The following is a 15,172-nucleotide window of genomic DNA, read 5'->3' as shown; positions in this document are numbered from 1 at the left end:
GCATGAAATGTCTGAGATTTGTCAGGAGACTGATGTTTTAGTAGTGGAATGAAAGGCCTGGGAATTGATGGATCGTGCTTGTTTTCCTTGTCAAATACACCAGGCCAAGTTCTTGTCAAGCCGTAAAAGGTTTCCAGTCATTCTGTAAAGTAATGCAATCCAGTCACTCCTCCTCTCCTCTCTCTTCCTGTCTGACATTCTGCCACTTAAGCATTCTTAATAGCTACTTAACCCATAATCATTGTCAAATATCTGGTAGCTCTTTTTTTTCTGCTAAACACACTTTATTTTTATGGGATGCATTCAGCTTAGCCGATTCACCTGATGGCTGTAGGGCTTTAAATGCGCATAGCCAGTTATCAAAGAATAGTATAACCATTCATGTTTTGTGCTAATTACATTTGTCTGGAATGCTATATTTTAAGTAAGTAATTTCGTGACATTTAATTATATACCTGAAATGTGAAACAGAGACACATTATTTTAGCACTGTGTCATATCTGTCCCGAATCCAAGTGCTTAATCGTTTTAACCCTTCGAGTGGGGTGGATCGTCTGCTAATATACTGAGGGGAATAAATACAGCTAATGGGCAAAATTTCCTCAGGCTTTTTGAGCAATATATCCTGCTAGATGCAGCACACAGATGTATGGCTTTCTACACAGGTAAACTGGCTTCATTTAGCCCCATCATTCTAACTATGGAGAAAGAGGCTTAAAAAAGGACTTTCCAGCAGGTTTGTGAATGGAAATTTGAAACATTCGCCATTAACATAATATTTGCCATTGAATATCTACATAAAAAGGTGGACTGAAGGTCCAAGGTTGACTGAACTTTAAATTATGACTCGTTGATTCTAGGTTTTGAGATATATTGTGAGATATATTTTTGTTTATTTACTGCACTGCAAGTTTTTTTTTATTATTATCATTACTATTGTGCTTTTTTCCAGTATAGTACTATTAATTTATACTAGTGCCGTATTGCTTTTATTATTCGATTTCAGTATTTTTAGTATTCCAATATAACCTATGTCAGTTTTTTCTGTAATTGTTTATTAGCATTGCAGCACAAACGTGTGGAAAATCACTTGGTTTTACATAATCTAGCCAGGTGACAATAAAAAATCTGGCAGAGAGTGTGCAAAGAAAATGTTGAGCTGTTTTAAAGGGAAATGTTGCTAGTTAAATACAGATATTTGGAATTTAGTTGTATTTTTATAGCTTATTTTATATTTTAAAGAGCTGCTAGCCATATTTCTTATGCTCCTTGGTCATACACTTTTCTTTCAAGTTGATATGCATTGACTGATGGGTTCACATTTTACAAGTTAAGCTCACTCGACAGCATAATGTTTCTTACAACAAATAAAAATGTCAGTGTATCACTCTTTTTCTTAAAAAGATTTACTTAAAAAAAGAGTTACAGTGAGGCACTTACAATGAAAACAAATGGGCCCAATTCCAAATGTAAAAGTACAAATGTGAATCTTATAATTTTAGAAATTGTTTACATTTATATAATTTGAGCTGTAAATTTCTCATAATTGTTACAGTTGTATTAAGGTTTTAGCTGTAATGTTATGTCACTTGTCAACTCTTTTTTTTCTCAAATTGAGACATGAAGTCTCAAGTGTTGCAAATTGAACTTAATTTATGTAGATTCCAGAATATTCCTTTAATAAAAAAGGACATTTGTCTCTACCATTTTGGTCACAGGTACAGTATGGTAATAAATAAATATATTTTGTATTTATTTTAGTTTATTTTATTTATTATGAATTTTAAGTGCTGAAAGTGTTTCTATAGTGCTTTTATTTCACTAGTTACACATTAGAAATGTGGTAATAAATTTGTATAATGGTGATTTAATGTCTCAGTGTGGGCCCTTTATGGCCTAAATGTACACAGGGCCAGTCGTAAATGTGTTTAATTTAGAGTATCTTCCTCATTGTCACTATAGAGAGCATGTTGACACATAGCCTACGCCAAGTATCATCTGCCAAACACTCCTAAAAATAAATAACAGTAGTCAAGGCGCTATTTACATCGCACCCAGCCTTTCCGCAAACATTCACCATAAACCCCGGCGTGTAAACAGAGCACGGACAGTTTTGAGGTAAGACTGAATATCCCAGTGTTCTCAGAAAGGGTTTGTTGAGGTACACAGATGGGCCATGGGACTTAGCAGCACAGAGAGCCAGGTTAGGATCCCGAGTATCTCACAAAACCAAACCAACCCAGTTAATAAACAGCCACATAACTGGAGACTTCATGGTGCCCATCTAGCCCCAAACCACAACCCATCTACGGTCTGAACAGAGCCCAAAACTAAGTGTGGGAGGCTTGTGACAGCATCTCTCTTACAGAATTATGGACTGTGACAGCGTTCTGTCTCATTTGTCATCTGCTGTCACTCAGATGGATGTAACCAGAGCAACTTCTTTAACCAAAAGACTGTTCCCATAAACCCTTCACCACAGCGACGGTTATGGGTGTGGATTTGGGGGGGTGGCGGTGGGGGGGGGGGGTGCAGTAAGAATGTGGTGTGCTGATTCGGTTCCACATTTCAAGCGGGGTGTTATATAGAGATCCGGTTAGGACATGGTGCGCTTTACTGCTGACGCGCAGCTGGATTCAACAGGCCAATTAGAGCTCTCCCCATGAAATTATTCATTCCCCACCAGAAGAGCTGTCCACGCTCTGTCCAAGCACTTGTCTGATTATATTGTCAAGATTTATTTCAAGAGTTGGTATGGAAGTACAGCACAGAAACAGCCAGCACCATGGCTACACTGTGAGGGACTATTTCCACCAATAATAATATCAGTAACTTTTTTACTTAATACCAACACTAACTTCTGCCCTTTAATACTTTAACGTGTTCACATCATTTTTTATTATTACAAATTGTGTAAATAATGGCTGCTGAAAGTACAGCTTTGTCGTCACAGGATGTATATAAAAAACAGTTATTTTAAATTGTTATAATATTTCACAATATTGCTGTTTTTATTGTGTTTTTGGTCCAATACATTCGGTAAGCTTAAGAGACTTTTAAAAGCATGAAAAAAATCTTACAGACCACAAACACTGGCACATTGTATTATCCAAAGCAATTTATATAGCATTTTTTAAAACTAGTTCATGTACTCTCTGGGAATCGAACCCTTGACCTTGGTATCATTGCACCAACAGAAAGGTTTCCATCTGAAAGACACTGCTTTGTTTGTCCCTGTGAGTTTTCATTGAGATAACATGTGGCTTTTTATTGTGTGCAGCTCACTGATGTGGATTTCCAAAGATCAGTAGCACAGACAACTCTTGTCTTGTTCATTTTGGTGACAAACTGCAAAAGACTTTTTGTCTTCCAAACAATGATTTCATTCCTTCTCTAAAGGTCTCATGATGCATTCTGATACATTCTACATGACCTCAAAACTCGTGCCTCATCTATTCACCCCTTAAATTTGATTTAAAATGACAGGTTTGTGAAGCTAAAAAGGATTCAGTTTCTTAATGGACTTGAATGTGACCATAAAGAAATGCTCCAAATCTCTGTATAATGTCCAGCCATTGTTTCCACAGTAGTGAAATATTAAGAAAATAGCACGTTCTATGGCTCCTTGAAGACTGGATATTATCCTCTTCAAAGCTTAAATACAACCAGAACAAGTGACACGGATGAGCCAAAATCATATTTCAGCATAGAAAAGCCAAAACTTAGATTAGGTCATGCACAATTTAGGATATTAGCAATGGAAAAGGAATATTAGCATTGAAAAAAACACTGCTTTGTAATACCGTGAGCGTCTCGTTCGCAAATACCAAGAGGGAATTGAGTGCCAGCCCCAGACTCATATTACTGCTAAGGTAAACAAGTGTGTGATGAAAAATTTCAAGTTAAATACTCCATAAATATGAAAACGTTTACTGTGGAATATCACAGGACAGTGAGGCCTTGTTATTTGGGTCTATTTCTTTTTCTTTCTTTTTTGTCTTTCTCAATTGAGTTACTGATTTTGTTTTAGGTATTTGAAGTGAAATTGGACTTTAGATATAAATATTCGTGATGGTAATTTTTAATAATGACTTGGTCTGAATGTTGATTACTGTATCTTCATAAGTATTACTGTCCCCGATTTGAGTTATTGATTTTGTGTGCATTTGAATGACAGTTGGATATGTTATTTTTATTATTTTATTGATTTCAGAATAGTTTTATCTAGTTAACCTTTCTTCCTTTTTTGTTGCACTGTTAGATTTTCATTTTATAAGTATTACATATTTATTTTCAGTTCAAAACCTTATGCCTCATATTCCACTGTGATTCAACATGATTTAATGTGGAGTCATACTGTATGACGTATCAGTATTAATAATGTGTTCTGTGGTGAAATATGACCTGATAAATTGCCCTTTTACTGCACTTTTGAGGAGAAAATAACAAAACAAGAGAATCCTGAAGGGGAAATGCAACAATCAGGCTCCCAAAAGACAACAACGCAAGCTCTCTCTATTGTAGTTGAATTTCATCACATTTCTGGCGGGCGTAAATGTTCTGCTTCCAACTCTGTCCAACTGTGCTAGATGTCATTTGACTGTTCTCAATACATTTAACCTGCCATGTTGACCTATTGTTCAGTTGAATAGTTTTGTTTTGTTCATGAATCTGACAGAGCCTTTGACGCAGAAGCGTTTGACTTGGCAGGTGCAAGGCACTCTGCGATGTTTATTTGTTGTCAGGTTGGAGATATAGAGTAACTTAGAGAGCGGGCATGAGACAGAGCCAGCTGTGTCAACTGTAGACGTTATGCCAACAGGGTGGAGGGTGGAAAGAAAAGGCGAGAGAAAGACGGGAAAGTTTATAGTCTACATATTCATGTCATACAATGAGAGATGTTGTGAAATGTGGCCTTTTTTGGTATTCAGCCTAGAGTTTTGATGACATTTGAACCTGATGAAGTATGGCATGACCCTGACAGCCAATTTTTTATAATAAAGAGCTCTCATGCGAAAATTGTGAGTTTGTGTGGTGTCACTTAGAAAGTTCAGCAAGTGTAATTCCTAAATTGAATATATAAAAGGAAAAACGCACACTCCAGCATATTAAAAGCGACGTGTTACTCGCGCTGACCAGTTAAAGGGGAAGTTTCTGAGCGATTAAAGTCAAAGTATCTGTCACTTTACGCCACCGCTGAGTAGATGGGGACTGACGGCTGTTAATGGACGCTGAGAGCCCTCTGCGTCAAATGCTGGATTTGTCCCTCTGCATGCACATATCATGTTGAGGAGATTCATCACATCTCACTGTGTCCTGGGTCATGTTGCACGAAACGGGGAGATAATTGATGGCTCGGTGGTATTGTAAAGGCATCGAGGCGAGTGTAATACTCTCTAATTAGCTATTAGAGATACTTAGAACAGATAGAGTGAGAGGCCGGTTACTGGAGTGACAGATTGTGCTTGGTATCCATCAGCGCTTTGAGAGCTTCCACAGTATGGCCAGAGAAACTGAGAACGCTGTTTGGCTTCTTTGGTGTTCAGTTTAACAAAGAAAACAAGGATTAAATAAATTTGACACTAAGTTAATGGTGCCAGGTGTTTAGGCCTGTAACATGTAGGGTAGGATGAGGGCAGATGCCCTACTTAAGAGCAGTGTGCATTTACTACTAGTGATGAATATAGAATGTGGATATGTGACCCTGGAGCACAAAACCAGTCTTAAGTCGCTGGGGTATATTTGTAGCAATATCCAAAAAAAAAAAAAAAACATTATATGGGTCAAAATTATTGATTTTCCTATCCTCACAAACCATACAACAATGGCAAGATTATTTATTCAGCTTTCAGATGATTTATAAATCCCAATTTCAAAAAATTTACACTTGGTTTTGTGGTCCAGGGTCACATATATTATTAAAGGTATATCTCACACAAAAATTATGTCATTAATGACTCACCCTCATGTCGTTCCAAACCCGTAAGACCTTCGTTCATCTTCGGAACACAAATTAAATTTAAAATCAACCAAATTTTTTTTATGGAATTCGAGAGCTTTCTGACACTGCATAGACAGCAACACAACTACCATGTTCAAGGGCCAGAAAGGTAGTAAGGACAATATTAAAATAGTCCTTGTGACATCAGTGGTTCAACCTTTATACTTTTTGTGTGCAAAGAAAACAAATATATTGACTTTATTCAACAATTTCAGTCTGTTTTCAGGATGTATAAATGAGCACGCCACCTAGTCATAAATTCAGATTACTGCAGCAGGTGAGGGACACTAGAAGTTACAGGTTAAAGGCTTTTAGAAAGGAAGAGAACCTTCAGAAGCAACAGTTGACCCGGAAGGAGACCTTCACCTGTCTAAATATGAATTTATTTCTAGGTCAAAAGAAGATCACAGCTAGTTTTGGTGGATACTGTGTCTCCTGGCTGGTAACACTTTGACAGTGTGCCCCAGAACGACACTGGGTTAAGTGCTCCCATAACGACCCATATGTTTCCTGCATGTTCTTGTTCAGGATTCCCACATGTAGCATAAGTTGCTCTTGCCTGACTTCCATGTCGACGAGGCCAGAATCCATAATACACCTTCAGTTCAATTTCCTTCAAAAACGTTGCTCAGAGTGGGGTGGGGGGTTGCTTAATGACTACACGAGAGGCCCAATTTAGTCATCATAGGTTGCTTCCTGTGAAGGTCCCATATACAGTCTACATGGGTTTCAATCTGGTTTCACCAGTGTTGCATGAGAACAAAAAAACTGTTCGAAGAAGCAATTTTGCTAGTCATTTACATGACTACTTCCTCCACCGGTTTATCGGCCAAGCTTTCGATCCCATCTGGACAACATTTGTCAGCTGTGGATTTGTATACGCATAACACCAGGTATAAATCAGATGTTTTGAAATTTAAAAGTAACGGACGAAAGAGCAACAAAGAAAAATCAAAGATTCGTGAGAATAACTGAATGTGAATTCACATCAGCTTCGTTCCAAAAATATGTTTTCAAAAAAAAAAGAGTGAGAGAGAAAAATTAACCAGATCTTTGATTCATATTAGGCCTCCTATTAGCAACAGATGAAGCTGGCTGCTAAACCGAGTGGCGTTTGGATGGGGAAATGATATGTGTAAACTATGTAATGCGAATGTTTTAGCTAAGCTGTGTTTAATTTTGTACCCTGATGAAGTGCATGAGAAACCTGTCTCCCCTTAGCTGTCTCATTGAATCATATGGATATAATTTCATCCATTTACGTTTTTCTGCTCTTTGCTGTGGTTGCCAGGGGGCATTTGGAAACAGGCAGATTAAAGGCACATGTTCGCTTTCGCCTGTAGTTTTTAGCCACTCCGTCTGAGTGAGCTCCGCTGTGCTCCGTGCCGAAAGACGTGTCGGCGGTTTCTCTTTTACAGGTCATAGTTACTCCAGGCGCTCAGCGGTAAACCTCGTAACACCTCTCCTTCTCCAACAGGAACCAGAATCGATTTTGTACAAGTGCTGATCACAGAACATCGCGGGAACCTGCAGACATTGCATATCTGAGAGCGCTGAGGCAATTTGGATGTCACACCGAATTACAGAAAATGTGTCTGGGTGTAAGAAAAGTCATGGTGCTCATTAAAATTTGCCTTTTAGCCCACTAATTACGAGTAATAATGTATTTAATGCTTGTTAGTTGCTAAAGGTTTTAATGTCAGAATAAAAGCAAGCCTGAGGGAAGGTGAGATTGGTAGTTACAGTATAATGGGGAAATATGTTTTATGTTTCAGAGCACCTCTGAATGTTAACAGGAACAGCGATGGACCTTTGACTCCATGGGAAAGAATGTGGCCTGAATGCAATTCCCATAATAAGCACATTTTCTCTTCCTCTCAGTTCATTTAATTCCATCAGAGCGCAGTGTGACGTCGATAAGCGACACGACGTGGCCTTATTTTTACATGCACCATAATAGCGGGCTTGTATTCTACAGGTATTTAAGGGTATTAATGAACTGTTTTTTCTTCCGATTGCTTGTGTACACTATGGGCTTTTAGCTGCCCGATGCCTTGTTGGACGTTTTCGGCCGCAATCATGCTTCATTTCCCATATAGTCATCAGGTTAGGGTTCGCGTGGCCCGCAATCATCCGTGATTGGCTGTGCGCCTCTGACCAAAATGTCAGCCCGAACTATCACTCTGTGTGTATACAGCAGATCCTGAGGCCCACTTCGGAAAGATGGCGTCAAATGACTTACCACCATCCACTTTCGACGGTTATCACTCTGTTTACCCTCACACAGGCCTTTAGAAGGGGAAAGCTAAACACGTTTATGGCAATTAATGTGATTAGTGTGCTAAACTGTTTTCACAAATAAATTCAAAGGGTTGTGGAGACTTAGGAGCTGTCATAGTTGGTTTATAGCGGTTGGTTTAAAATGCTACCTATATTTAGCATGTTTGGAGTCTCACTTTTCTCTCAGATTTTTATGATAAACGTCTGTGTGTATCTCAGAAACTTCACATTCCTCGGTTAACATTTGGGGATGTTTTGATAGATGTTGACGTCAGTTGTAAAACCGGTTGCATTAGAATTATTTGGAAAATAATGTTCAGTACTTGGCAAATACAGATGAATTTTTGCGCTATTATACAAAAGAGAATGTTATGTTCTATAAAAGTAGAAAAAATCCAGAGATAAGTGGAGAGACAATGAGAGACATGAGTAGTGAGAGAAAGAAGTTCCTCCCAGTCATGTGGATTAAACATGTGGCAGATTGTTATGTTTGCATGACATCCCAGAATGCATAGCTGTGTTTGAAAGGTATCCCAAAATGCTCTGCACCTCGCTCCATTGGCAGCCGATCCTCACGCTAATGGCGGGCTTTACGCGATTAGCAGGATTCTCTCTGTGGACTCATAAATTCAATTTAGCCTGAAATTGGTATTACGGTAAAACAAGCAGTGAAAGAATGATTATTTCCCCTATACATAAATACACACATTTTAGGACATACGTAATCGTTTTTACGTAAACGAGTTTATTTTGAAAACTTGTATTTTGGGAGTCAGTACAGGGCAAATATCTCAAACTTGCCTGGATTTCAGAGACTTTATTAAGCTCTGTGTTGTGAGTGCATATGTTCAGACAGTTTTCATGCTGTGGAATAACACAGGCCCAAGTTGACATTGTGAGGATTGCACGTCCAAAAGCCCCATACAGTGTCTCAACTACTCTGTCGCTCCATTGTGTGAAATTAATGTGTAAAAGTGCGTGGCCGATTGCATTGATATTCCTTTCACAAACCCCACATCTTATCTCTGCAATTAATTCAACTTTAACTACTTGACATAAGATCTCCAGTAAAACTTTGTTTTGAAGAAAAATTCAGTTTTATGTAATATATAAACTTTTATGTAATTTAATAAGAAGTTTGATTTGTGGATGTTTAAACTATAAAACTTTTGGCACTTTTGAGTTTGGACACATTAAATTGATCAAAAGCGGATGCAATTTTTTCAATTTATAATGCTGCAAATGATTACTTTCTATTCATCAAAGAATCCTGAACAAATTTATCAAAGTTTCCACAAAAATATTAGACAGCATAATATTTTTTAATATCATGAGAAATGTTAAGCACCAAATTAGCAGTGTTGGGGAAAGTTACTTTTAAAAGTAATGCCTTACAATATTGCGTTACTCCCTAAAAAAGTAACTAAATACGTTACTTAATTACTTTTTATGGAAAGTAATGTGTTACATTACTTTCACGTTACTTTCACGTTACTTTTTAAATATGAGCAGGGCTTGATTGTTTTTAATATAAGAAGTTCTATTTATAGCAATTGTAAAAGCCCTTTCACACCAAAAAGTGTAATGAATAAACCTCAGGCTGAAGGAAAAGTAAATTCACGTCTGTACAGTAGAACACAGGAGAAGAAGGCTCAACACTCTTCAGCAATGAAAAAAAAAAACAATGAAGCACAATTGTTAGTTTATCTAAAGTCATTTTTTAATTATTAGTATGGTTGAACTGGATCATTAAAGGTCAGCAGCAAAGACACTGTTAATAAAATGGGAATAGATACATTTGTGTTATTTAATATATTTAGTTATTGCAGGTTTGTGTCATATTCTGAGTTTGCATTTCACTGTTTTGATTAATTTTGATGAATACTAAATCTGTTTTGTTTTGTTTTTTTGTGAGTGGGATGAATTAATGCACATTCACATTTAGTCTAGAACTACAGTAACATCATGTTCACACAGCGCACACAACGCCTCCATTCTTCCGATTTCTCCCAATATGGGAACAGGAGGCTTGTCAGTCAAAAAATGGGAATACAAAGTAACTAGCGTTACTTTTTTGAAAAAGTAACTCAGATATTTTCTTGTAAATTAAAAAGTAATGCGTTACTTTACTAGTTACTTGAAAAAAGTAATCTGATTACGTAACTCGCGTTACTTGTAATGCATTACCCCCAACACTGCAAATTAGCGTATAAGAATTATTTTTTTAAACATTATGTGACACTGAAGACTTAAATAAAGACTGTTGAAAATTTACATTACCATCATAGGAATACATTTAATTTTAAAAATAATGTAATTTACACTGCTAGTATTTTATGTGTATCCTAACTAGAAATGATTAAGGCATATTTCCACACTTTTGGATATAATGACAAAATTAAAGTTCCTTGAGAAGTAAACATAAAAAAAGGCAAAATATTGTAATCCTCGAAAAATTTAGAGAAATAATTTTCACACCAAATAATTTAATTACTCTTTATTTATATTATCATACTTTTACACATACTATACTGTATATATTTTTATTACTGCATATTTTTAAGGTTAATAGTCTGGATTTTACTGGATTTACGGCAAAGTGTCGCTGGTGTGACATTTCATTTGTGCAGAACCAAAGTTTTTTTTCTCTTTTTTTGTAAATCCAGTTTTGTCTGTGTGTCTAAAAGTGTGCGAAACGTGTATGAAACTGACTTTTTCTCTCTAGTTTCCACATGCTTTTAATGTTCCTTATAAGAATTCTGCACACACACAAACACACACACACACACACACACACACACACACTGTATAATACAGGTCACTTAATATATCCCGAGCGTGGCAGTCTAAGGTTTCGCCCCGTATTAAATGGCCTGGCATCAATAGCAAGCCTTTTGCGAGTGATTGAAGGAGGCCAGAGCCCGAATGATGTTCTGAGGGCCCATTAGAAGAATGGAAGGCTCTTTCCTTCAGTGAAACTGGAGATGCGATAGAAGCGGGGGCCTCAGTAAGAGGTCAGTGGACAATAGAGACCAAAGCTGCCATGTCAGGTTTCACTCTCTCTGACACCTCAATAATCTGCAACCCTGTCCCATCCGAGGCGCCTGATTGGAGAGCTATTGACATTTTGTGGGTGGAGCTAAGAGATTGCATAGGATGTATGAGGCCCTTAAATTACAAGACAACATGTACTATCAGTATGTCCTGAGCCTCATTACACAGGTGCCTTAGAGACTGCAGATTGCAGAGGGCCATGCTGTAATGACTGTCTACAGATTTTGATTGGCCAGACCAGTGCTGACATGAAAAATGACGTGGAAAAACAAATCTGAATGGCTTTCTCTGATTCAAATGTTTACCTGAAAGCTTTGTTCACATTCATGCACATATTAAAGGCAATGCCTGGTAAACCACCATCTTTCAAAAAAGCTGGCATTTCTATAAATATAAAGCTTGTTGATGTTTCCTGATGTCATATTTCTCTCTCGCAGTTTGAAGGGTGTAACAAAGCTTTCTCAAGGCTGGAGAATCTGAAGATTCACCTGCGGAGTCACACAGGAGAGAAGCCATACCTGTGCCAGCATCCGGGCTGTCAGAAAGCATTCAGCAACTCCAGCGACAGGGCAAAGCACCAGCGCACACATCTGGACACTGTGAGTAAATGAATACAACTGACCCTAACCTTTCATAGCTGCAACTCAAAAAGAAGTGCATCAAAACACAAGAATACAACCTCTGCTCTTTACTGACATCATCCTAAATGTAGAAATCAGCAGTGTTGTTAAAACACAAACTAATAGCCTAGTTGTACTAAATGCTTAATGCATTTAAGTGTGGCAGTAGTTTTCATTGGAAAGATTGTTTTAGTGAATCGGTTTGTCTTAAATGGTCTTCCTTCCTCTTATGTAGTGTTGGCAGTCTGATTCATTCTATTGAATCGGTTCTACCCAAATCATTCTCTCTCTATGTAGCACTGAAAAGTTGGCACAATATTACAAATCAGTTCATCCTAAAATGTCTTCACTTTCTTATGTTGATGAAAGTTATACGTAAAAGTTTATTCTAGTGATCTGGTTCATCATCAATGTTTTTTTTTATATACTGTATAGGATTGGAAACTCTGGTTCATTCTAGTGAATTCTAGTGAATTGTAGCACTGAAAAGTTGTTAAAAAGCAGTTAAAAGTTTATTCTAGTGATCTGGTAAATCCTAATGGTTCTTTCTTATATACAATTAGAAACTCATTCCATCAATTTTTTTTTATTCATATATAACATTCAACACTCTGATTCATTGTAGCGTATCAGAATCATTCACTTTCATATTTAGAGTTGGAAATGTATTATTTTTTTTATTTCATCCTAAATGATTCTCTCTGATATAAAGCTCTGGGAATGCTGATTCATTCTAATGAATCAGGTAATTTAGACAAGTAATGTTAACCAAACAATTTATGAAACAATCTGAGTCTGTGCATAGCATTTTTCTTTTATTATTTTGTTAAATAGTGCTGTTCTTCAACTTTTTTACATATAATTTAGGACTTTTATATAATATAATTACATATTGCATATGCAATGTAGTTTGCTGCTTTTGTTAGTAGCTTTCTGTGTTCCTAACTACTTTTAAAATATTAACTAATCTTTATTTTAATTTTAGTATCTCGTCAAAACTAAAGAGTGAACCATGGGTGATCCAAGGGTCTTCAAGTTCAGAGCAAAAATCCTAAGCACTCAAGTCCCCAACCTAATGGATCTTACAATCAAACCCATAAATGTGCTGTTTGCTACCTTTCTTTGACCCAAATGTTAATTTTGCATGCACAAAACAGCCATAAGGTTATGTCTCTATGGGTTGACGAGGTGAAACGTTTTATCATACATCGTTTAACACCATGCTCCGTTTGTGATAGCAATGACACATGGCAGAGAGAGATAGAAAAAAGAAACCGAGAGAGGCAGGCATGTCTTGCATCCAATTTCCAACAATGTGAGGAAAAATAAAAGTCGGGGAAAGCTTGATTTAGTAATTCCTCACTAACTGGCAGAACCCTGTGCTGTATCTCATCGCAGTACAGTTCCAGCACTGCGCTACCATCACACTGCCACAGCCAATTAGCCCCCCGACTCCAGATGCCCAGCGCTGCACATTAACTCTCCTGTGCACGCTGTCACAGCCTTCCCACACGCCTCATATACAGTGAAAAAATCACTTGGACTGTAATGATATTTATTCTTGACAGCCTTTTTTCTTTTTTCCATTCCTAAACTTTCTCGGTTTCTGTTTTCAGTGCGTTTAGACAGCAGGGGGATTATATGGCATTGCACAGCGAAAACAAATAAATGCGCAGAGACGAGCTGCCCTGCGAGCAGCTTGTAAAAACAGCGTTATTTAGAGAATGAGGGAAGGTAGGAAAAGGGAGCTAATAAAGGAAGCCTATCCACTTACACTTTAATGACTGCCTCTGTTTAAAAAAAAAGACCAGTGTAAAATGCATGGGAGAAAATCACCACTGCATGTTTTGGACCGAGTGAGAGTGTTTCAGTAAAGTTTACCACTAAGAATCATGGGTACATAGATATATATCTTAAAATGTACGTTTAAACACTTTAACGCTGAGAAAATGCAAAATAATACAAAACTGGCATAGTAGTTTGTTACCAGCAAAACAGTAAATGAGTGTTTCTACAGTACCTGTATGCTTGTCTGAGATTTACCAAACAATCTTTATTCTTCTTTTCTTCTTCCTATGTCCTCTCAGCTGAAAGGTAGGATACTGTCTTTCCTCTTAAACTTTGACTATTTATAAACTCTCAAAGCAATAAGTTATTGCACTTGTGTTTGTCCATTTACACACAGTTTGAAAGTATAAATATTAAGGCTGAAAAAAGTAGGCCTATTCAGTGGGTTTCAAAAGTAAATTTTTGTCAGATTTAACACAAATTTAAATGAAGAAAGAACATATCTGACATCTGTATTAGTAACCCATAAAGTGCAGAAAAAAAAACAAAATTATTATCTATCAGATTTAAATGCAATTTTCAGTTCCAGGTTTAAAATGTAGAATTGAATTAACAGTTTTTTTTTAAATTTATTTAATATTTATAAATTTAATACAGAATTAATGACTTTATATAGACTTTCATTTATAAAAACACAACATTTGTTTTGGGAGTTTAAAATAGTTGCTTGACTAAATTGTCATGTATTTTGTGTTTCCAGGTCTGTTCATAAATGTTGTGCACTCTTTCTAATGTCTGTTCCAAACTATATAATTATAGCTTCTCAATTATAAACGCTGTCATAATGTAATGATTTTGTGGTCTTCGTGTCCATAGCAGTGTGTTTCTGTGCCCTCTTTGTGGCTGAACTGTGTATAATTATGATTCTCAGACTCATTGTGCATTTCCTGTTTCAGAAACCATATGCGTGTCAGATCCCAGGCTGCACTAAACGCTACACAGACCCCAGTTCTCTCCGCAAGCATGTGAAGATCCACTCCGCCAAAGAGCAGCAGGTGCGTAGGAAGGTAAGGGTAAAAACTTAACATCTCTCTCTCTCATTTAGAATGGTCTCTGTTCAAATCATCTCATCAGCACATCAGAGTACAATTAGCTTTTTGGCTCTTGCCTTCAGCCTTGAGAAACATTTCTAGTAGATATTTTTCTTGGTCAATTGTGTCTTTTTCACGGCTTGGTGCAGTTGGTTCTACTTAGGTTTGTCTTTGAAAATCATTTCCCCAACAATAGATCAACTCTGACCACATTTCAGCATCTACATGGTGAAGAGTGCATTCCTCATTAAAGTAGGTAATTATAAGCAGAATGGCCTCATTGTTGCACTGGTCTAAACGACAGCCGACTGATGCGTTCTTCTTGCTTGCCGCTGTAA

The 15,172-nt window shown here is 37.1% G+C and overlaps 1 protein-coding gene across 3 annotated transcripts in view; it reads left to right on the top strand.

Annotated features, from left to right (window-relative positions):
• Positions 1-15,172, top strand: part of LOC132097903 (zinc finger protein GLIS1-like) — an 80,427-nt gene that overhangs the window by 33,284 nt on the left and 31,971 nt on the right. For all 3 annotated transcript variants that reach the window (XM_059503892.1, XM_059503891.1, XM_059503890.1), the window contains exons 5-6: positions 11,773-11,934; positions 14,700-14,810. In XM_059503892.1, coding sequence (XP_059359875.1) covers positions 11,773-11,934; positions 14,700-14,810 — 273 coding nt within the window. The remainder of the gene's footprint in view (positions 1-11,772; positions 11,935-14,699; positions 14,811-15,172) is intronic.

This window comes from Carassius carassius, chromosome 21 (assembly GCF_963082965.1).
Source record: "Carassius carassius chromosome 21, fCarCar2.1, whole genome shotgun sequence".
In the NCBI taxonomy this organism is placed as follows: Eukaryota; Metazoa; Chordata; class Actinopteri; order Cypriniformes; family Cyprinidae; genus Carassius; species Carassius carassius.
The sequence above is the reverse complement of the archived record's forward strand: the minus strand, read 5'-3'. Positions and strand labels throughout refer to the sequence as shown.